The sequence below is a fragment of the Scylla paramamosain genome, chromosome 20 (assembly GCF_035594125.1).
Source record: "Scylla paramamosain isolate STU-SP2022 chromosome 20, ASM3559412v1, whole genome shotgun sequence".
Lineage (NCBI taxonomy): Eukaryota > Metazoa > Arthropoda > Malacostraca > Decapoda > Portunidae > Scylla > Scylla paramamosain.
Window position 1 is genome coordinate 15,123,995 of NC_087170.1, and position 20,917 is coordinate 15,144,911.

Sequence of the window (20,917 nt, forward strand, 5' to 3'; positions counted from 1 at the left end):
GCCAAGTGACAAACCAAGACACAACCAACACTCACCAACATGAAAGTGAAACCAGCAGATAAACAGTCGAAGGATCAAAGACGGAAAAACACAAGAACTTAGAGAGAGAGAGAGAGAGAGAGAGAGAGAGAGAGAGAGAGAGAGAGAGAGAGAGAGAGAGAGAGAGAGAGAGAGAGAGAGAGAGATGGTGGAGGGGCAAGTGTGAGGGGCTACAGGCAAGAGTATAGGCTGGGAGATGAGGAGACGCTAGAGAAAAGCAAACCAGTCTGTTTCCAAGTGCTGGCCGGCAGAGGCAGGCACCAGGGGCAGGCAGGCCGTGGCATCCTGTAGGTGTCCACAATTGTACCCTTGCCCGGCGAAAATGTACCCATGATGATTGCTTGCACGTGCTGTGTGTGTGTGTGTGTGTGTGTGTGTGTGTGTGTGTGTGTGTGTGTGTGTGTGTGTGTGTGTGTGTGTGTGTGTGTGATGAATAAGTCTAGTTTTATCTACATTTTAGGGGTCAAGGTTCTCAAGTGGTGCCTGGTTATAGTGCTGATGTTGTTAGTGGTGGTGGTGGTGGTGGTGGTGGTGGTGGTGGTGGTGGTGGGTGTTTTTCTACGTACGTACAGCAGGTAACCTCCCTGTTGCTACCGTTAACTGGGAGGAGGAGGAGGAAGAGGAGGAGGAGGCGCTCTCACTTACTCCCTCCTCCTCCTCCTCCTCCTCCTCCTCCTCCTCCTCCTCCTCCTCCTCCTCCTCCTCCTCCTCCTCCTCCTCCTCATCTTCTTTCTGTGTCTCTTACTATATATTGGATAATGTAATAGGCCACAAACAGCAGGTCTGTTGCTGCTTGTTCCTCCGTTGTGATCTTTTGTGATTCCCCTGCTCCTCCTCCTCCTCCTCCTCCTCCTCCTCCTCCTCCTCCTCCTCCTCCTCCTCCTCCTCCTCCTCCTCCTCCTTCAGCCTACACAGACTTGTCCCTATCTCCTTCACCGCCCAGCCCTCCTCCTCATCTTCCTCCTCATCCTCCTCCTCGTGTTCCTGCCTCATCCCGTTACCCTGTCCTCTACCACCTCTCACCCCAGCCTCACACTCATGTCCCAGGCCTCCCCGCCGCCAGTGAGCGTGTCCTTCATTTGTCATTGTTTTGGCGCAGTTCTCTCCTCTTATCTGTGTTGTGTTGCTTTTTTTTTTTCTTTTATTTATGTGGGAGAGAGGGGAGACAGGGCCGGTGGGTGGAGGACAGGGAGGGTGAGGGTAGTGGTGGAAGGGGAGGGAGGGGAGGAGAGGCAGAAATGGTTGTCATCTTAGGGAAAGTTAATTGTTTGCTTGCTTGCTTGCTTATTTGTTTGTTTGCTTGCTCGAAGTCACATAAAACACACCGACTTTTGATAAGTGTGGACCGTCATAGAAAACGTGGCTCCACGATGGCACGCTAAACTAGAAGCCTAACTCACGTCACGAGGATTTAAAATATCAGGGAAAAAAATAAAGAAAAACACACACACACACACACACACACACACACACACATAAAGAAAAAAAAATACAAACACAGACTAAACCTGATCATATTCTGACGCCAGATTAGATTACTGCTACGCTGTACTGTATTGCACCTGTTTTTTTTTTTTTTTTTTTTTTTTCTGTCTCTCTCTCTCCACCACATACGCACCTTAAAAAAACGTCCTTGGAGAGAGGGACGAGGAGGAGGAGGAGGAGGAGGCGGAGGCAAAAAAGTGCGAAAAGTAGACGAGAGTACCTGCTGCGTCAGAACTTCACCTTGCTGCGGGGTGTAGAGGGAGGGAGGAGGAGAGGGTTATAAGGAGGGGATCAGGGTGTGGAGGTGAGGGAAGGTGGGATGGGGGAGGGTGTCAGAGTGTAGAGGATGGAGGAGGTGGGAGGAGATAACGGGAGATAGGTAACGGGGGAGAAGAAAGGAGGAGGGGAGTTGATGGGGAGGTAACGTGTGCAGCCAATGAGCTAAAGAGAGGTAATGAGTCTGGAATGATTAGCAGTGGTTAGTAATGGAGCTTCTATTCGTTTCCAGAAGAGTGGAAGTGTTTTGCATATGAGTGTTAGTTTGGTTTATCGGCTTGTTATTCTTTGTGTTCTTTTGTGTCGCATGTTGTCGTAATGGGGAAATACCTCCTCGTCTGATTACATGAAGGTATTTGCTAGCGTGTGTGTGTGTGTGTGTGTGTGTGTGTGGGAGGGGGAGGAGTGTGGGAAAGTATTCTCGGGTGAATACCGAGTGAGTGAGTCGGTGAGTCTGTGAGTGATAGAGAAAGTGTTTGTGTGTTTGTGTGTTGTGATTCTTTATGTAATGTTTAGTGGGGGTTGTTGTTGTTGTTGTTGTTGTTGTTGTTGTTGTTGTTGTTCTTCTTCTTCTTCTTCTTCTTTTTCTTCTTCTTCTTCTTCTCCTCCGTCTTTTCCCATTTCTTCTCCTTTTTCATTAATCTATTATCATTTGACTCACGCATTTATTCATTATTATTATTATTATTATTATTATTATTATTATTATTATTATTATTATTATTATTATTATTATTATTATTATTATTACTACTACTACTACTACTACTACTACTACTACTATTAACCTGTTTTTTTTCCTCCCCAGGTGCAAGATGAGGACTTACCTGTAATCACCTGTCCACGTGGCAAGAGTCGGGGGCTGCCCTGATCTACGCACCCCCTGCTCTCTCTCTCTCTCTCTCTCTCTCTCTCTCTCTCTCTCTCTCTCTCTCTCTCTCTCTCTCTCTCTCTCTCTCTCTCTCTCTCTCTCTCTCTCTCTCTCTCACCTAATCATAATCTAACCGCAGTTTTTTAGCGCAACTCCTTTCACTCTCTTTATCCTCTCCATCTCTCTCTTTCCCTCTATCCTCCGTCGACCCTCTATATATCACTCACTTTCCCTTTCCGTCCCTTCCCGTCCCTTCCTTACAGTCACTCCCTTCCCATCCCTTCCATTCCCCTCCCGTCCCGTCTATTCTCCTCTACTCTCCTGCATATCATTTCTCCTTCCACCTTTTCATCTGTACCTACCCAGTCACTCTATCATCTCTCTTCTGCCTGTCGCTCGTCTCTGTACAACTGCGCCTGAAACATCTCCGTCAGTCCGTCAGTCCGTCAGTCACAAGATGGAGGCAAACGCAGGGGTGGATATGGAAGACTACTGGAATGAAGTGCTTACCTATCGCCGTCGCTCTTCTAACTCCACGTGTCAGTCGGAGGAAGAAGGTCGAAGTCATGACGGTACGTGTGTGTGTGTGAGAGAGAGAGAGAGAGAGAGAGAGAGAGAGAGAGAGAGAGAGAGAGAGAGAGAGAGAGAGAGAGAGAATATCAAAATCCCCTTCCGCATATCCTTCCTCCATCACCCCACTCCCTCCTTCCCCCACCGTCACCCTTACACCCCGCCCTTGTCTCGCTCCTGCAGAAGAGGTGGAGTCTGATGAGAACTTCCTGGAGGGCTTGGGCATCCCCGTCAAGGAGGACTCGGAACTCTCAGAGGACAACGTGACCCTCAGCAAGTTCCTGGGCACCTTGAACCCTCGTCAGGTGAGACACGCTAATGCTCTCTTGCTTTTGTATGTGTTCTTAACATAACCTAACTTAAACCCTGTCAGGTAACACGCTGATGTTTTCCTTGTTTTTCTTTCTTCTGTTTGTATTCTTAGTCTAACCTAACATTAAGAATACGAACTTAAATGTTTTGGACAATTTATATGTAATTCTTCCGATCTCTCGTTCATAACTTATCCTACCTAACCTCAAGATTGCGAACTTAATGTCTTTTGGAGAACTTGCACGATCTTTCTTACCTCATTTTCTTGTTTTTGTTGTTGTTGTTACTGTCATTGGCGTTACTGACTCCCTCATCGCGCACGCAGGAGGAGGCCCTGAAGCGGCGTGTGCGGACTGTCAACGCCACCATCAGGAGAAAGAAGCAGCGTCAGAAGCCAGACATCAGGAGCTTCTTCTCCAATGCTGACGTGAGTGTGTAGTGAACCTAGGCGAAGATTCCTCCAGTCACTCCTTCAGATTTAAAAAAATGACGTTTAATATCTTGGTCAAACTCAGTCAAGTACTCAGTTATTTAGCTTTCCCTTGACTTTCCCTCCAGTCATTCACCACTTTCAGTCACTCCTTCAGATAAACACTCATTCTATCATATCATTCACTTAGTCATTTAGCTTCCCTGTGACTTTCTCTTCACTCACTCATAAGAACATAAGAAAATCAAGAAAATAGGGAAAGCTGGAAGAAGTCATCAGGCCTACAAGTGGCAGTTCCTGTATGAAATATGCTTACCTATTTCCACCAGTCATTTACATTCATATATTTGTCGTATCTTCTTTTAAAGCTCACTAATTACTCAGCACTAACAATCAGATTACCGAGTCCACTCCATTCACCTACCATTCCATTTGAGAACCAGTTCCTTCCTACTCACGACCCTCAGTCACTCCTCGAAATAAACACTCCATCCATCACACTCCCCCACAGAACTCCAGCACAGGCACACGAAGCCGCAGCGCCACTCCTGACTCTCTGGACTCCGTGTCGCCGCCCAGGACCCCACCAGACCCACACCCGAAGTCGTGGGTGGACCCCTACCTCAGTCGCTCCAGGGGCTCCCTCGACTCCGGCAACCACTCCCTCGTCACCTCCCCCTCCATTCCCGGTCCCACCACCTTCCTACCGGAGACCCACCGACACCCCCATACCCACGTCCCCAGGCCCCATGTTGTCGCCGGCAGGAGGCACACGCCCCCCAGTGATACACCCTCCAGGTTTGTGTGGATTGTTTTTTAAGTTCTCTTTCTGTTTCTCTGCTTTATTCACACACACACACACACACACACACACACACACACACACACACACACACACACACACACACACACACACACACACACACACACACTACTCCACCCATCTCTCTCCACTACCTCATGCCCCTTGCACCAACCTCCTCCCCCCCCACACAGGACCCAGTGGATTGACGACCCCACCCCCCACCTGTACCGCGCTCCCTCCCTCGACACACTGCCCAAGGTCGCCCCGGGGATCGCCAAGGGCAAGGAGCTGCGCCGCCAGAGGTCTTACGCCAGGGACCTCGCCAGGGACGTCAAGAATTTCCACTCGTCAAAGCAAGGCGCTTATGAATTCTTCCCTAAGTCCTCAGGAGATGACCACGGTGAGAGAGAGAGAGAGAGAGAGAGAGAGAGAGAGAGAGAGAGAGAGAGAGAGAGAGAGAGAGAGAGAGAGAGAGAGAGAACTTATTACTCAAACTATTGATTAAATATTCCTCACTATACCAATAAACGTGTGTGTGTGTGTGTGTGTACCGTGGAGTGAGCCCTGTCCCGCGTGTTACAGAGGTGCAGGTGCTCAACTACCGGTACTTCGGCTCCGTGTACATCCCCCACGCCCGCTGCAAGGAGAAGGAGAAGCGCCCGCCCCTCGAGCCCCGCCAGCGCCAGGATGCTGAGGCCGTCACGGTGCGTGCTGGTGGTGCTGGTGGTAGTAGTAGTAGTAGTAGTAGTAGTAGTAGTAGTGGTAGTAGTAGTAGTAGTTCTTGTTGTTGTTGTAATCATAATAGTGAATAGTAGTAGTGTTAGTGGTGGTGGTGATGATAATAGTGATGGTAATCCTAGTAGTAGTAGTAGTAGTAGTAGTAGTAGTAGTAGTAGTAGTAGTAGTAGTAGCAGCAGCAGCAGCAGCAGCAGCAGCAGCAGCAGCAGCAGCAGCAGCAGCAGCAGCAGCGGGAACAGTAGCAACAGTAGCAGTATCAATCAGTATCAATAATAACGGTAGGAGCAGAAGTAGTAGCAACATTATCATCATCAGCAGCAGCAGCAGTAGTATAGTAGCAGCAGCAGCAGCAGCAGTAGTATTAGCAGTAGCCCCACACTCACAAACAACACACATTATCTCACATACTCATCCCCTTCCTTCTCTTGCAGGACTCCAGGCGGGCCTCTAGCGGCGACATACGGAAGTCCCTCTCAGTGTACCATCCACGGGAGGCGCTGAGGGAGGAGAGGGAGAACCGGCCGCTGCGGGAGGACAGGGAGAACAGGCAGCGTTCCACCTCCTCCACCGACCTTGGATTTAGAGTCGGGAAGCAGGACCCGGAGGAAGAGTTTCCGGTGAGTAATCAGGAGAAGGAGGAGGAGGAGCAGGAAAGAGGAGAAGGAAGTATGTGGGAGGAGTAGTGGGAAGAAGAGTAGGAGAAAGAGAGGAATACAAGAGATGAGAAGGAAGTGTGTAGGAGGAGGAGTGGAGGGAAGAGGCCGAGGTGGATGGAGGGAAGAGGATGGAAGGAGCCAGACATTTTGGTATTGAGGGAAAGGATGCTCACCTCATCAGGGCCTTAAGACTGGTGGTTCATGAAGCCCTCAGGACGTCTGGGCCACAGGTGACTTGATACTCGGACCTGTTGGCGCCGCAGAGGACACTACAAGCTTTAATCTCTCTCTCTCTCTCTCTCTCTCTCTCTCTCTCTCTCTCTCTCTCTCTCTCTCTCTCTCTCTCTCTCTCTCTCTCTCTCTCTCTCCTCTCTCTCTCTCTCTCTCTCTCTCTCTCTCTCTCTCTCTCTCTCTCTCTCTTGGCGCCATGTACGAGTTTCTTCCAGTTGTTTCTGTCCCGTGTATCTTCCTCTGTGACTTCTTCCTCTCAAGTTTGACTCACTCCTCGAAAAAACACAGCTAGGTCAGTACGCTAAGCTGAGGCACGCACCCTCTTCCCTTCTGCAGGATCTGGTGCTGGAGCCGGGGCGGTGCGGCCAGACGCGTGTGGACTGGCTGGATGAGGCGGACTTGCAGAGACTCAACTCCCTGGCACTGCTGGAGCTGGACATCCTCTTCACCGAGCACCACATTCACCACCGCTGGAGGAAGGTCAAGAAGAGGAAGCACTCCAAGGAAGGTGAGAGAGAGAGAGAGAGAGAGAGAGAGAGAGAGAGAGAGAGAGAGAGAGAGAGAGAGAGAGAGAGAGAGAATTACTTTTACTTCACTCATTACTTTGATCTAAAAAAAAAAAAGACGTTAAAATAATCTAATACAGTCCAGTAAATACACAGCGTAACTCCATCACTCTGTTGATTTACCTTACTGCATGTCCTTCACGTGACTCACGGGTCCACAGAAAACGGGGTGTTCGCGGCGGCTCTGGAGAGTTTGCTGCAGCGGGATAGGACCTTCCTACCGGAGTCCCCCCTCGAGTCCAGCGTGCCGCTCGTTTTCTTTAAGGTGAGGGTCCCTTGCTTACCGCATGTTGAAGGGGTATCTATACAAAAGGTTGGTAGGAAAAGTTCACGAATCCTTTTCTTTTCTAAGTTTTATTAAGTTTATATTTTAAATTAGTTAACCGATTACATTATACATTTTTTTTTACCTTGCACATGAACACGAATTCATCATTTTCCTTTTCCTTACTGTTGAAAGTTTTTTTTTAGACGATCAGTGCCTCAAGTTTTCCATGTATAATCAGAAGAAAAAAGTTATCGCCGAGTATTGCAATGATCATCAAATGCCATCAAACTTAAAACACTGTATTGTCTTTTTGTCATGGAAATCAAACTTTGCTGTTATGAATAACTGAAAGAGACACAGCCTTTACCCCCATCGACTTTCCTCTCCTACTATATTTCACTTTCTAAATACCTTTTCTCTTCCCACTGTTTATTCTTCTGTTGCCCCCTTCTGTTTCCATTACTGAATCTTAGCAAGCCAAAGCTCTAAGACAACTAACATTCCCATTGCCTTGGTCTGTGTGTCTCAGATGGCGTGGCAGCTGGAGAGACACGGGCTGCACCAGGAAGGCATCATGCGGGTGCCGGGACACAGGTAAGATCTATTCATCTACTTCTCATTCAAACTACAGCGCCTCTCCTGCCACAATGTCAGTCTTTCCATCTATCACTCATTCAAGTAACACCACCTCTCACCATAGTTCATCAGTCTGTCCATCCATCTCTCAGTTGAGTCACATTACCCTCTATCCACAGGTCACAGACGGAGCAGCTACGTCGTACTCTGGACTCACACTTCTACAGTGATCCTGCCACTGCCGATTCAGCCCTCAGGAATGCCACACCCAATGACATCGCTGCCCTCATCAAGACCTTCCTGAGAGAGCTGCCAGAGCCTCTCCTCACTCATGCCTACACACCTGCCTTCTACAAGTGCCACCGTATGTGTGTTATGTATTACTTGTGTGTTTGCTTGGTTTTATGTTATAGTGTGCCGTGTTGGGGTGTGTGTTAAGTTTTGTGTGGTACTGTCTGCTGTGTGTGTGTGTGTGTGTGTGTGTGTGTGTGTGTGTGTGTGTGTGTGTGTGTGTGTGTGTGTGATTAATGGATGCTTACAGAAGAGAACAACTATGTAGGAATACAGATAAAGAGTAAACAAAGAGCTAACAAAAAATTATGGATAACCCTTTTTGATTACACTTTAGGGACCGATACCTTCAGTGGGCCTTTTCTTTTATCACATAGCCTAGACCAGAATTCCTTCTTAGATAAGAAAAATAAAATAAAGACAGGAATAATACTTTTTTCCCTTGTCCTTTTCACTCCTAATTATAACCACCACCATCACCACCACTATTCACTCCTCCAACACCTCCCCCAGGCATCCCAGACATCGGTGAGCGTGTCCTGGCCCTCACAATGTTGATATTGCTGCTGCCCACACCCCACCGAGACACCCTGCACGCCCTCCTGGACCTGTGTGCGCGTGTGGTCACTTACCAGGCCACCAACAAGATGTCCCTTTACAACGTGGCAATGATTGTGGCACCCAACATCTTCCTGCCCCCCAGCCCTCGCCACAAGCTCAACTTGCGCTCTGAGGACAAGGAACAGCAGCTTAACCATGAGGTGGGTTGCTCTTTTCCTCACCACAGTGTCAGGATGTGACCTTTTGACTGTAATGGGTTCTACTTAACTTTTTCACTAAGCAACAATTCACAGCACTAGGAAAAATGTATGAAATCTTTACAAACACGTACAAGAGAGAGAAGGGGATAAAAGGATAAATTTTTTGCAATTTCTAATCTGCATAATGTCTGGAGGTGGCTAAGAATGGCTATTGACCGAGGAAAAATGTCCCAAATAGCAGTGGGAGGATTAAGCTAAAGAAAATACTCTGGTGCAAGATTCAAGTAACCAACCGTGAAGGAGTAATTGAGTCCGTACTCATACCTGACACTTCTTACCATAATGAGTAGACTGATTTCACATTTGCCTTTTTTCCTCCCACAAGTGACTTAGCAAGATGTATTAGGAAAAGTAATAATCATAGGTAACACTTCCAGGATCTTTCGCTGTTTTTCCAGAGTCAGGGGTTGGCATCCATGTACAAGTCTCCTCCAGTTGTTTCTGTCCCTTGCATCTTCCTCTGTGACTCCCAACCCTTGCAGTTCTACCTCAATTTCATCCCTCCATCTCACTCTCTGTCATTCCCTCAATCTTCTCCCCTCACAAAGCCCATTCACTCTTACACAGAGTAGACCAAGTTCACACATACCTTGCCTCCTCCCTCAGATGACGTATGCAAGTGTCACCACACAGCTGACTCAGATGCTCATCAAGTACCGTGACGTGCTGTGGACGGTGCCGCAGAGACTAGTGGCTCAAGTGCGTCGCCAGTATCAAGCCGAGGCCCTCAAGCTCCTCAACACTACACCTGTGAGTACTGGCACAACACATGGTGCTCCTGGCTGTTGTGAGGGACAGAAAATCAAAAGAAAGAGAAAGAGAGAAGGCAGTTTAGTTGATTAGACACAGGAGAGGGTACTGGACTATGAGAAATGTCACACTGGGAATAGAGGAGTGATTGGAAGTCCTGGCTGGTGTATGAGGGACAGGAAGATGAGAAAGAGAAGGTTTAGTTGATACAGGAATGATTATTAAAGACATAAAACTAGAAATAGATAAGTGAAGGGAGGAATTGGACTTAAGGAGGAAGAGAAGAGGACAGGGTACTGATGAAGATGTGGGAAGGTGCTGGAGATGGCACAGGAACCTTAGAAATAGATGAAAGGTGAGAATAAGACAAAGTTTCAAATTTAATAAGCTCCTAGATGCACTTTTCACGTAAGAAAGACACTGGCCAAGGGCAATAAAAAGAGTTAAAAAGGCCCATTGAGGTGCCAGTCCCAAAAGAAAGGACAAAAGCATCATACAAGTGTCCTTATACATGCACACTTTTCACAGATGCGTCGGCTGCTGTCCCGCAAGAGTAAGGAGACCATCCAGCGGCCGATAGAGAATGAGGTGGACTACCAGGAGGGAATCTTGAGGGTGTCTGCGCCCCAGTTCAACAAGATCAACTACCCAGTGAAGCTGAACTCTCGCATGACAGCTGGTGACCTCCTGACCAAGTGAGTAGATGTGGGGACTGATAATGTGTTCCTTCTCCTCTGTCTTTCTGTGTGATTGACCAAGTGAGATGTGAAAAGTAATGATGTTTTCCTTCTCTGTTTCTGTCTCTCTGTGTGGTTGTGTAAGTGAGTTATTGTGTTCTTCATTTCTTTTTGTCTCTGTATAGTTGACTTAGTGAATAGATGTAGGTAATAATGTTCTTCCTCTCCTTTTCTCTCTTTCTCTCTTTGTATAGTTGAGAGTCATAATATTCTCCTCTCTCTCTGTTTCTCTGTGTGGTTGCATGATTCCTTGGATGTAAAGCACATTCGTAACACACGTCTCATTTGGCTCCTTTTTCTCTTCCAACCTGTCATCACATCATCTATGCAACTCATGACCAGCCAGTAAGGTCACCACATCTGCAGCCTATAAGAGCGTGAACTATTGACAAAAGAAGTTTGAGTGAGTGCATGTAAAGATTCCAGATACTTTTGTGTGTGTGTGTGTGTGTGTGTGTGTGTGTGTGTGCTGGAAAGTCTTGGTTACTATCAATTACATGGTTACTAATACTACTACTACTACTGCCACCACTACTACTAATACTATAACAACACTCCTCTATTCTCCCTGGCAGGTTTATTGAGGAGCTCACATTGCTGCCAGAGAATCCTCGTCGTGTGGAAGGGCGGAGGGAGCAGCAGTACAAGCGGTCCGGTGTGAGTGGAGTCAGTGGTTCCCCTCCGCCTGGCAACACTCTGCCTCCCCGCCACCTCCCACCCTCCACTCCCTCCTCCCAGTACCTTGCCTGTCTCCTCAGTGGCTCGCTCAAGAATGCCCTCCAGCAACACGCCCTACATGAGCAAGGGGGAAATATCGGTGTGTAATAAGTCTCTCTCTTTCTGTCTCTTGTTCTCTGTCTCTCTGTGATATCAAAGAAGTTAAATGTTTAATGTTTTTTATGTAAATTTTTTCCCATGCATGTGATCTTCAAAAGAATGTTATAGGTATTCATCATCATCATCTTTTGCCCTCCTTTGTTTCTTCATCTCCCATCATCCTCCATCTCCTTCATCATCACTGCCAGTATTTTCCATCATTTCTTTCACTTTTTACTTCACCTTCTGTTTTGCAGTTGTACTGACACCACCACCAGACTTTCTTTCCATCCCTTTCTCTTCTTTTCCTTCTTTCTGCTTTCATTTCACAGCATAGCATTTTCTTTTTCTCCTTTCATCATCCATTTCACTTCCAAGGCAGAACCTAACTTTCCTTGTTTTTCCACCTTCTTTCAGCCTTCATTTCACAGCCTAGCAAGAATATGAAGGCTTATTATCAACACCCTTTGCCATCCCTCACCAGCTTCTCTAATCTACCTGTGTCTCCCTCAGGTAACCGCCGCCTGGACCCCAATGCCAAGCTACTCGCTGTCTACCAGGACAACCCCAATGCAGAATTCACAGTCAAGTGCCACCACCTAGGAGGGCAGAGCTCAAGGAGGAATTCATAGAGACAGAGACCTTACATTGTGTCTTCCTCTCCTTCAGGGTCCTGCTTTAAGGTCACACATGCCAGGAGGGTCTTGTCTTTCGGGGAGGTAGGAGATGCAAGTGCTCAGATTGTTCTTTTGAGAACTAGTGCAGGAAGTCGTGTAGTTGTAGTAGTACCTAGTAGCAGTAGTACTAGTAGTGAGTGCCTGTGTGTGTTTAGCTGGAGTGCTTCCAGAGGCTGTACAGGAAGTTACACAACCACTAACACGTAGAGGAAGGAAGCTAAGGACATGCTAGTCGTCTGTGGTGAAATGTGCCTGAAGAATAAGAAAAAAGTGTCTTCACCACTATGGGACTCCCACTGAAAGAAAAAGGTGAATGTTATGTCCAGGAATAAGATGTCTATTTCCCCTACAATTGGAAAAATGAAATTGTGTTATAGGTTTAGATGGAAAACATCAGATTACATAATGAAGTTTGTGTCTGAAAGGTCTTGTCTGTAATGAATGGAGGAGCAAAGGAACAGAGGGATAATTAGGAAGAGGTCTGGAAAGATACAGAAGAGAGCTGGAAAAGAAGAAAAAAAGAGGAGAATAAGAAGGAAGTGCATAGATTACAATTGAAGTTTATGTCTTAAATGCTCTTGTCTATTATGAATGAGAAAGCAAGAGAATAGAGGGGTAATTAGGAGGAGGTCTGGAAAGATACAGAAAAGAGAACATAAGAAAATTAGGGAAGCTGCACAAGGCCATCAGGCAAACATGTGGCAGTCCCTATGTAGAAGAGAGCTGGAAAAGGGGAAAAACAAAAAAAGGCAAGGGGAATATGAAGAAAAGACTGTAAGTAGCTGGACTGAGACTCACATATCCAGCTAAAGAAAAGGTACTGTTTACTCTGCTCTTTAATTCAATACCCAGCTTGACCATATATACTCAATTCCCCATACTGCCCTGGCCACTGCACTCAGCCCCACAGACTCAAGCCAGGGACACCTAACTCAGTCCCCTTGGTTTGTGCAGGCTGAGGATGTGGTGAAGAAATATGTGTTCTGGGATGAAAGGAAAGTGTGTGTGTGTGTGTGTGTGTGTGTGTGTGTGTGTGTGTGTGTGTGTGTGTGTGTGTGTGTGTGTGTGTGTGTGTGTGTGTGTGTGTGTGTGTGTGTGTGTGTGTGTGTGTGTGTGTGTGTGTGTAGACTTTGTACCAGTGTGTTGCAGTCACATTCCATGCCTTCAAGATAAAGTACATAAATGAATAGATAATATATATATATATATATATATATATATATATATATATATATATATATATATATATATATATATATATATATATATATATATATATATATATATATATATATATATATATATATATATATATATATATATATATATATATATATATATGACAAGGCTATATGTTGTATGCATTAGTGTGCTATGTGCATTGTGTATGTGGTCTGGTCAGAGGTGTGGCATGTGTTAATGTGCCCCAAACACATGCACATACACACATATGTACACGTACACTGACCCAGCACCCTCGAAAGTGTCGGCATATATATATATATATATATATATATATATATATATATATATATATATATATATATATATATATATATATATATATATATATATATATATATATATATATATATATATGTATATAGTATTATATGTATAGTGTGTTTGTATGTTTGCTGTTCATGATGCTTTCCCAGTGCACATCCTATTTTCATTTTATTATTATTGTTGTTTTCTAATTAACTTTTCTGTATGTGACATGAGACGACGAAGGAATGAAAGGAAGAATGATGAAAATTTGTAGTTTGTGAGGCCAAAGGGAAAATTATTTTGTATATTGTAAACATTTCTTTTTATTTCTGTGTGTGTGTGTGTGTGTGTGTGTGTGTGTGTGTGTTTCAAGATGGCTGCCTTGTTTCTTTCTCTGTTAACTGTATATCTTGACTTTTTGTGTATAAATCATGATTCGGGTATATTACTTTTAGCTTATTACTATTATTATTATTATTATTATTATTATTATTATTATTATTATTATTATTGTTCATTTGTCTAATGATTTTTTTTTTTGTGTGCTTGTTTTGTTTTCTGTATATAAAGCATAACAAATTACAAATAAATTATACACCAGATATTAGTAGTTAACATAATTGCATCCCCAGTGTGTGTGTGTGTGTGTGTGTGTGTGTGTGTGTGTGTGTGTTTAAAATCTAGCGACAGATTAGCGCTTCTCTACTGCGCAGCTGCAAGATATGACGTCATTTGTTTACAAGTCAGTGTGAGAAAAGAACCGCACGTGTGTGTGTGTGTGTAGACCGAGGACCTTGGACGCCGCCACTTGACAGTCCCATGCAAAATCTATGAAAAGGTGAGGTCACTTTGCTCGAAATCCATATACTTTGATAATATATCATTATCTCAACACACACACACACACACACATTTACACCTAGGCCTATGGCAAGAAGAGATCGGAGCTTCGAAACAGTGTTGAACGTGGTCACGGTGAAGGGTAACATGGTGTGGTCCTCGAGTTTATGGTGGTCTTACTGCGATGTGTGCCTTGCTGTGCAGCACCTCTCCCGGCGAGTCTTGACACTCCATACGAGAGATCAACGCAAGCAAGTCTCACGGTGTTGTGCAGGTTCTTCCTCGGGAATCCATGACGTCATTCTTCTGCAGGAAACCACAGCCTTTCTGTCGTTAACTGAGTGGCGGGGCGCCTTACACTGCCATACCGCGGCCAGGGAACAGTTGCAGTGTCCGCAACGTTACCACAGGACTAATTTTTTCCTCTGCTATGAAGTCAGATATATCAGTGGTCTTTAGTCTTCTTGGGCAGTCGTGCTAGTCGCTTCACCATGCTCCTTGGGACGCCCGCCGCCACCAAGTCGTTGTTGGTGAAGGTGAGATCGGTGGAGAGAAGGCTCGGGCACTGGCCGGTGAAGGCTCCCCACGCAGCCTCCAGCAGGGGTGGCGCCTCCAGGTGTGCTCGGAACACTGCCTCGGAGCGCTGGTCGCTGCCCACACTGTCCAGGCCGCCATACACATAAAGACATCCATTCTGCGCCACAGGAGGAAAGGAAAGTTAAATTTAATGGGATTATTACTACTTCCGTGTGTTTAAACTCTTTACCCTATGTTTCTCTCGCTCTTCCTCATCATGGGTGTGCCACAACACTCCAACCCTTCAGTTGTCCAAGTGACCGAGATACAGTCATACATTAAGATTAAACTGACGAACACACCTTGGTGAGAGCAGCGTCGTGGAAGTAGAGGGGCGTGGGCAGCGTGAGGGAGAGTCTGGTCCACGCGAGAGAGAGCAGGTTGAGACGCCACACGTCGTTGAACACTTCCTCTCCGTCCGTACCACCCAGCACATAAAGCTCTGCGGAGATCAGGATGTCACGGTGTGTGTATGTGTGTTATTCATTCACCCACTGCCCTCTGGTGGTTTCGCAACACAGCCAACCCTAAGGAAAGACCTCAGAGCAAGTGGTCTATCAATGGGTAAGGCTGAGATCACTCACTGAGACCACTTATATACAACACGTCGGAACAGCGAGGCCACAACCCCGCGGCGCACATCCAGTGCCTGCTTACTGCTGGAAAACAGGGCCTACATATTTTCGTTATGTGCGAAATTCAGTAGGGTATTTTGCTTTAGACTTACAAAGGTTAATCAGAAGAATTCATTGTAAATTTGCTGATAGTATTAACGAAAGTAATGGAGGAAGATGGAAGGGACAGAAACAACTGGAAGAGACTCGTACTGTACATGGTGCCAATCAATGACCTTAGGGAAACGCCGAAAGGAGAGAGAGAGAGAGAGAGAGAGAGAGAGAGAATGAAAGCAATGGAGGATAACTTTTATCTACACTCTGGGAGGTGATGGCACGGGGCCTTGGTTTTATAACTCGTGGATCACTTACCGTTGTTCCTCTGCACGGCGGCGTGGCAGCGGCGGGGACTCGGGCACACCTGCATCACGGGGTCAGGTTTCGTCCACTGCACCTCCCACTTGCCGGAGTTCACGTTGAGCACAGGCAGCTGCGGCGGAAGTGAGACAGAAACAAGAACTCTCGGTCTTAGGGGAGAAAACATGAGGGAGAGGAAAATATTTACAGGTGAGGACACTTAAATAATGTTTTCAGAGAGAGAGAGAGAGAGAGAGAGAGAGAGAGAGAGAGAGAGAGAGAGAGAGAGAGAGAGAGAGAGAGAGAGAGAGAGAGAACTTTTACATGTCCTCACCTGGTCCAGTGGGAAGACAGTGAATGCAGAGGCGCCCCCGACCACTACCACACGCCCCGGCGCCACCCCGATCTCAGCGCGGTACCTTCCCAAAGGCTCGTCATTCTGGAGGGGAAGGGTGCCGTGGTGAGCTGAACGGTCCTGCATCTCAATTACCGGAGCCCTCCCTGTCTGTCTCAATTCCTCGTCAAGTGTTGGATAAGCTTTTGCTGAAGTATTTAGGAAAGCTACAACAGAAAAAGCAGTGACTGAAAAAAAATAAATCAATAAATAAGTGGTGTCTTTTAAATATCTGTCTTTCTTCTTCGTCTTCTTATTCTTCGTTCTGCTATTCTTCCTACTCTTGTTGATGTTGCTGTTGTTGTTGTTTTACTTCTCCCCCTCCTCCTCCTCCTCCTCCTCCTCCTCCTCCTCCTCCTCCTCCTCCTCCTTCTCCTTCTCCTCCTTCTCCTGTTCACCTTGTTAGGGGCATCGTTGTCAGCCAGGCGGGTCCAGGTGAGGGAGGGCAGGTGCAGTGCGTGGGCTTGGAGGGAGAAGTGAAAGCCTGAGGTGCCGCCCACCACATACATGTAATCTCCTGCCCTGCGCACAGCCTGCAGACACACGAACACACTATTAGATATTTAGGGGTATCATAAAATGGGGAAGCTGCAGAAAGCCATCAGGACTACACGTGGCAGTCCTTGCATGAAGCGTCTCTACCTATTTCCACTTATCATCCTCATCCATAAAGTTCCTTATGACTCAGCACTTACAATCTGATTACTGAGTTTATTCCATTCATCTACCACTCTATTTGTGAACAGATTCCTTCCTATCTGTCTTTTTTTTCTAATCTGACCTTACCAAGCTTGAAACCATTATTTCTTATCCAATCCTGATTACTGACACGGAGAATTTTGCTTACGTCACACATCACATGCTGGCCCTCACTTGGACTTTACACAACCCCCCTGCGATACAAAATACCACATATACAGAATACCACATATACACCTAAGAGCACTCACACATAGCACCTCAGTACCTGGCCGTAGAGTGGTGAGGGGGCAGGGCCTGAGGTGTGTAGGGGGCGCCACTCCCCGGTCTGCTGGTCACACGCCAACACCTCGCTGGTCAGGATGCTGCCGAAAGGATAGGAGGTGCCGCCCGTCATAAGTAGGTCTCCCTGGTGGCTGGCGAGACTGTGGGAAATGCTGGCCTCTGGGGTCGTGGCGGGACAGGACAGCTGCTCCCACTGCCCCGTCGACAGGTTGAGACGCCACACCTGCGCCACAGAAACGTAACAGACGGAGAACAGTATTTTCTCCTCGTTAGTTAGTAGCAGGTAATACTGTAAATACAAAATGCAGTCACTGAATAATGTGCCATAAATGTATCCTTTAAAGAAGTTTGTTTTCTTATCACAGTTGTCACCCAGTCTGCGATCCCTAGGCTAACTCGTGCAGCCTCACGTCTCTTTGTTTTTGAGTAAGAGCAAATAAGTAAATAAATAAATAAATAAATAAATAAACAAAATAATAATAATGGTGATGATGGTGATGATGATGATGATGATAATAGCAATACTCCTTCCACCACCACAGTCGCTGCCAGCACCACATCGTCATCACGTGGTCGGGACAAAAAATATAAGAGACCTTCATGAAAGTTACATAAAACTGAGGGAAGCAGCGAGGAAAGAAGCTGTGTAGACGAGAGAGAGAGAGAGAGAGAGAGAGAGAGAGAGAGAGAGAGAGAGAGAGAGAGAGAGAGAGAGAGAGATTACTGAATAAAAAGTAACTGAATCTCTTAATATACTCGCATGATATCTTTCTTTTCTTTTTACGTAATTTTGTGTACGCGTGCTGACACTGACAACTGTACTGGAAATCAGCATTTTTCGTACAAATAGTAGCATAGCAACAGTGGCAGCAATAACAGTAGTAATGATAGCTAACATCAACCCTTCACACAACAACAACACTGCATATACTACAAACAAATCTAAAACATTCATCTCCCTCCACTTGTTCCCTTCCACCCCCTTCTTATCACTCTGTCTTCGTCTTGAACCCTCCCCGCCCCAGTCTTATTAAAGCTCATAGGAGTAGACGCCGGGATATAGGGGCGTCTTTGTATGACGTGGTTGTTCCTAATGGGCAGCGAGACGGAGCAGTGATGAGAAGAATGTTGGGGTGGGTCAGTACACTGTGGTGGACTGGCCATTGAGTTTGCGTGAGAAGGAATAGAGAAGCGAAGAGACGAGTCTTTTAATGAGAGAGAGAGAGATAGAGAGAGAGAGACGTCTTTCTATAGCCAGCAAACCTAAGTGGTAGTGAGGTAGTCAGGATTCTCTCTCTCTCTCTCTCTCTCTCTCTCTCTCTCTCTCTCTCTCTCTCTCTCTCTCCATGGCCTACCGAAGAGCCCCTTTCAGTGAGGACACCCGCGCCTCTGTATTATGTGCTATACTCCTCACTTCAGCAAGTACTGTAAGTGAATGAAATGAGTGAGCAGAGAGCAGCCTTATATTCTTTGCTCACACATGTTCTTAGCCTTTCGGGTGGTGAGGTGATAATACTCTTGTTGATGCTACTACTACTACTACTACTACTACTACTACTACTACTACTACTACTACTACTACTACTACTGCTACTACTACTACTACTACTACTACTACAACTTCTACTACTACAACTACTACTTACCTCCCTCAGGGGGCCGTGGTTGGGGTTGTAACCGCCCACACTATACAAGAAGGAATCCGTGCAGTGAATTCGATGACCACTTCTTCCCACGGGTTGATTACCTGTTTAGGAAAGAGGACATGTATAAGTAGTAGTAGTAGTAGTAGTAGTAGTAGTAGTAGTAGTAGTAGTAGTAGTAACAGTACTAGTAGTGACAGTAATAGCAACTACGCTCTTTTTGTTGCCCTCGACAAGTGTCGAAGGCACGCCCTCGTGTGAGGCGTGGGAATATTGAGCGCTGTAATGAAACTGAGGGCCAAGGAGGATGCCAGTCAGGAGCATCCTCTGGAGACGTGACTAGCCGTGACTCACCCTCGTCAGCCCAGGTGTGCACTAGCTCCATGTAGGTGCTGTCCATGGTGGCGCCCCGCGCTGCGTGTCCTGTAGAGGCTCAAGATGACGTGTTGTCCGCCCGCTTGTTGGATGTGACCTGTTAGAGTTGTCCAGAGTAGTAGTAGTAGTATTAGTAGTAGTAGTAGTAGTAATAGTAGCATTAGTGGTAATATCAGTAGTAGTATGTTCACACACTGCTACTCCCCATATTCTTAAACGCCTTGTTCTTTAATCAGGACAATTCTTAGACCTCACAGAAATGACCCCTCGGATTACCATGGGTGCTTTTTTCCCATTCATGACTCAGAATTCTTCTTAAACTGTCACTGGAATTATGAAAGCACCTTTCAAAACCCAAATAACGTCCACTAAAGCCTGCTTAAAGCTGTCGAGGTAGGATGACAGAATGTGTGTGAATACGATGCTAAGACGCGAGTTCAGCTGAGTTGTTGTGTTTGGAGTGTGGTCTTTGTAAGGACACTCCCTGACGTGTGCAGTGAGTGTCGCCTTGCACTGCGTTTCTCCGAATAGCTCAGGCTGCCGGCTTAAATATATGAAAGATGATATGCATATAACATGACCAAGAAGAAAGTTGTTCGAATTATATGACAGTGCATCTTACGTACGTGTTAGATACTTCATTACACACGTATACGAAGAAATAGAAGCAATTATGCAGTGACATTTCAGTACATACCTACTGTGCATACCAGTCACCAACCACGAGCCCAACTGTCGGGAAAGAAGTGATTACTGCGGTGTATTCCTTATGATTCACCTCGAATTTGACGGAGGCTATGCGGCACGTGGTCCTAGGATGGCGAGGGAGCGGCTCTCAAGATGTTGCTCGATTTCCACTGTGGTTATGGAGTGACTTGCCTGCCTTATATAGCCTGGAGGGATGCGGGACGGAGTCTTGACAGCGCGGCCCGCTGTTGTGCCAAATCGCTCCAGGGTCAAAATTTCTTCTGGGTGACACTTCTGCGCCCTTCGCTGTCTCTTCACAAAGAGACCTCTGGATGGCGTCATTAGAAAGAGGAGGACCTGGTGATGAGTGCGGTTGGTGTAGTGTTAGGTGGTGTAAGAGAGAGATGTGTGTGTGTGTGTGTGTGTGTGTGTGTGTGTGTCGTATCCCATGATTTAATAAGCTACTGCCATCACCACTGCCACCACCACCACGATCAGAACTCGCTGATACAATTATGTATATATTACGTAAGATTAAGGTAGTGTTTATATGCATTTTTTTTTTTTTTTAATAATATGATATGAAAACTAAAGGAGACTTGGACAGTCGTCTAAAATACAAGAATAACAAAGTTCGGAGGATGAAATAAGAAGTGAAAATGGTTCACACAGTTGGTTGTTTGAGCCGTGCGTAGACGTGCGTGTGTTGGGTTCCTTTATTCGTCCTGTTTTTCTTCTCAATTCTGTCTTTCTTTAGTGTGTACCATGCAACCAAAATCAAGTGCGACATTTACTGCTAAGTCTGCCAAGTTATCGGGCATTCCAAGCAACTCTGGTGCCGTTTCTCAAGCAAGAAAATTAGTTGAAAATACCCTAACAGCGGGAACTCGGCCCGGTGCAGATCAGACCCTCCTCATCGTTCGCCAGCTTGTTTTCCTACACCAAACCCACCATCCACACGCCCCACCACCCACACCCTCCACTCACCCACCCATCCACCTACCCTTTCACTCACCCATCCACCCACGCATCCACACACCA

At 46.2% G+C, this 20,917-nt stretch overlaps 2 protein-coding genes across 7 annotated transcripts in view; one reads left to right on the forward strand and one right to left on the reverse strand.

The window, feature by feature from the left end:
• LOC135110429 (rho GTPase-activating protein 18-like) overlaps positions 1 to 14,010 on the forward strand; it is a 143,276-nt gene extending 129,266 nt beyond the window's left edge. For all 6 annotated transcript variants that reach the window (XM_064022759.1, XM_064022760.1, XM_064022757.1 and 3 more), the window contains 16 exons: positions 2,609 to 3,243; positions 3,425 to 3,546; positions 3,879 to 3,980; positions 4,495 to 4,781; positions 4,980 to 5,188; positions 5,371 to 5,492; positions 5,958 to 6,143; positions 6,750 to 6,921; positions 7,141 to 7,244; positions 7,777 to 7,841; positions 8,003 to 8,187; positions 8,628 to 8,875; positions 9,542 to 9,685; positions 10,214 to 10,380; positions 10,998 to 11,239; positions 11,752 to 14,010. In XM_064022759.1, the coding sequence (XP_063878829.1) occupies positions 3,129 to 3,243; positions 3,425 to 3,546; positions 3,879 to 3,980; positions 4,495 to 4,781; positions 4,980 to 5,188; positions 5,371 to 5,492; positions 5,958 to 6,143; positions 6,750 to 6,921; positions 7,141 to 7,244; positions 7,777 to 7,841; positions 8,003 to 8,187; positions 8,628 to 8,875; positions 9,542 to 9,685; positions 10,214 to 10,380; positions 10,998 to 11,239; positions 11,752 to 11,870 (2,589 nt within the window). In that variant the 5' untranslated portion in view covers positions 2,609 to 3,128 and the 3' untranslated portion in view covers positions 11,871 to 14,010. The remainder of the gene's footprint in view (positions 1 to 2,608; positions 3,244 to 3,424; positions 3,547 to 3,878; positions 3,981 to 4,494; positions 4,782 to 4,979; positions 5,189 to 5,370; positions 5,493 to 5,957; positions 6,144 to 6,749; positions 6,922 to 7,140; positions 7,245 to 7,776; positions 7,842 to 8,002; positions 8,188 to 8,627; positions 8,876 to 9,541; positions 9,686 to 10,213; positions 10,381 to 10,997; positions 11,240 to 11,751) is intronic.
• A 47-nt stretch (positions 14,011 to 14,057) lies between these two features.
• LOC135110431 (kelch domain-containing protein 10-like) lies at positions 14,058 to 20,185 on the reverse strand. Its single transcript, XM_064022764.1, has 9 exons — positions 19,968 to 20,185; positions 19,169 to 19,286; positions 18,818 to 18,918; positions 17,155 to 17,394; positions 16,586 to 16,720; positions 16,128 to 16,232; positions 15,809 to 15,926; positions 15,125 to 15,264; positions 14,058 to 14,940 (listed from the first exon to the last, which is right to left on the reverse strand). The coding sequence occupies exons 2-9, from the start codon at positions 19,212 to 19,214 to the stop codon at positions 14,692 to 14,694; spliced, it is 1,134 nt and encodes a 377-aa protein (XP_063878834.1). The 5' UTR covers positions 19,215 to 19,286; positions 19,968 to 20,185; the 3' UTR covers positions 14,058 to 14,691.
• Between the last annotated feature and the right edge of the window lie 732 nt (positions 20,186 to 20,917).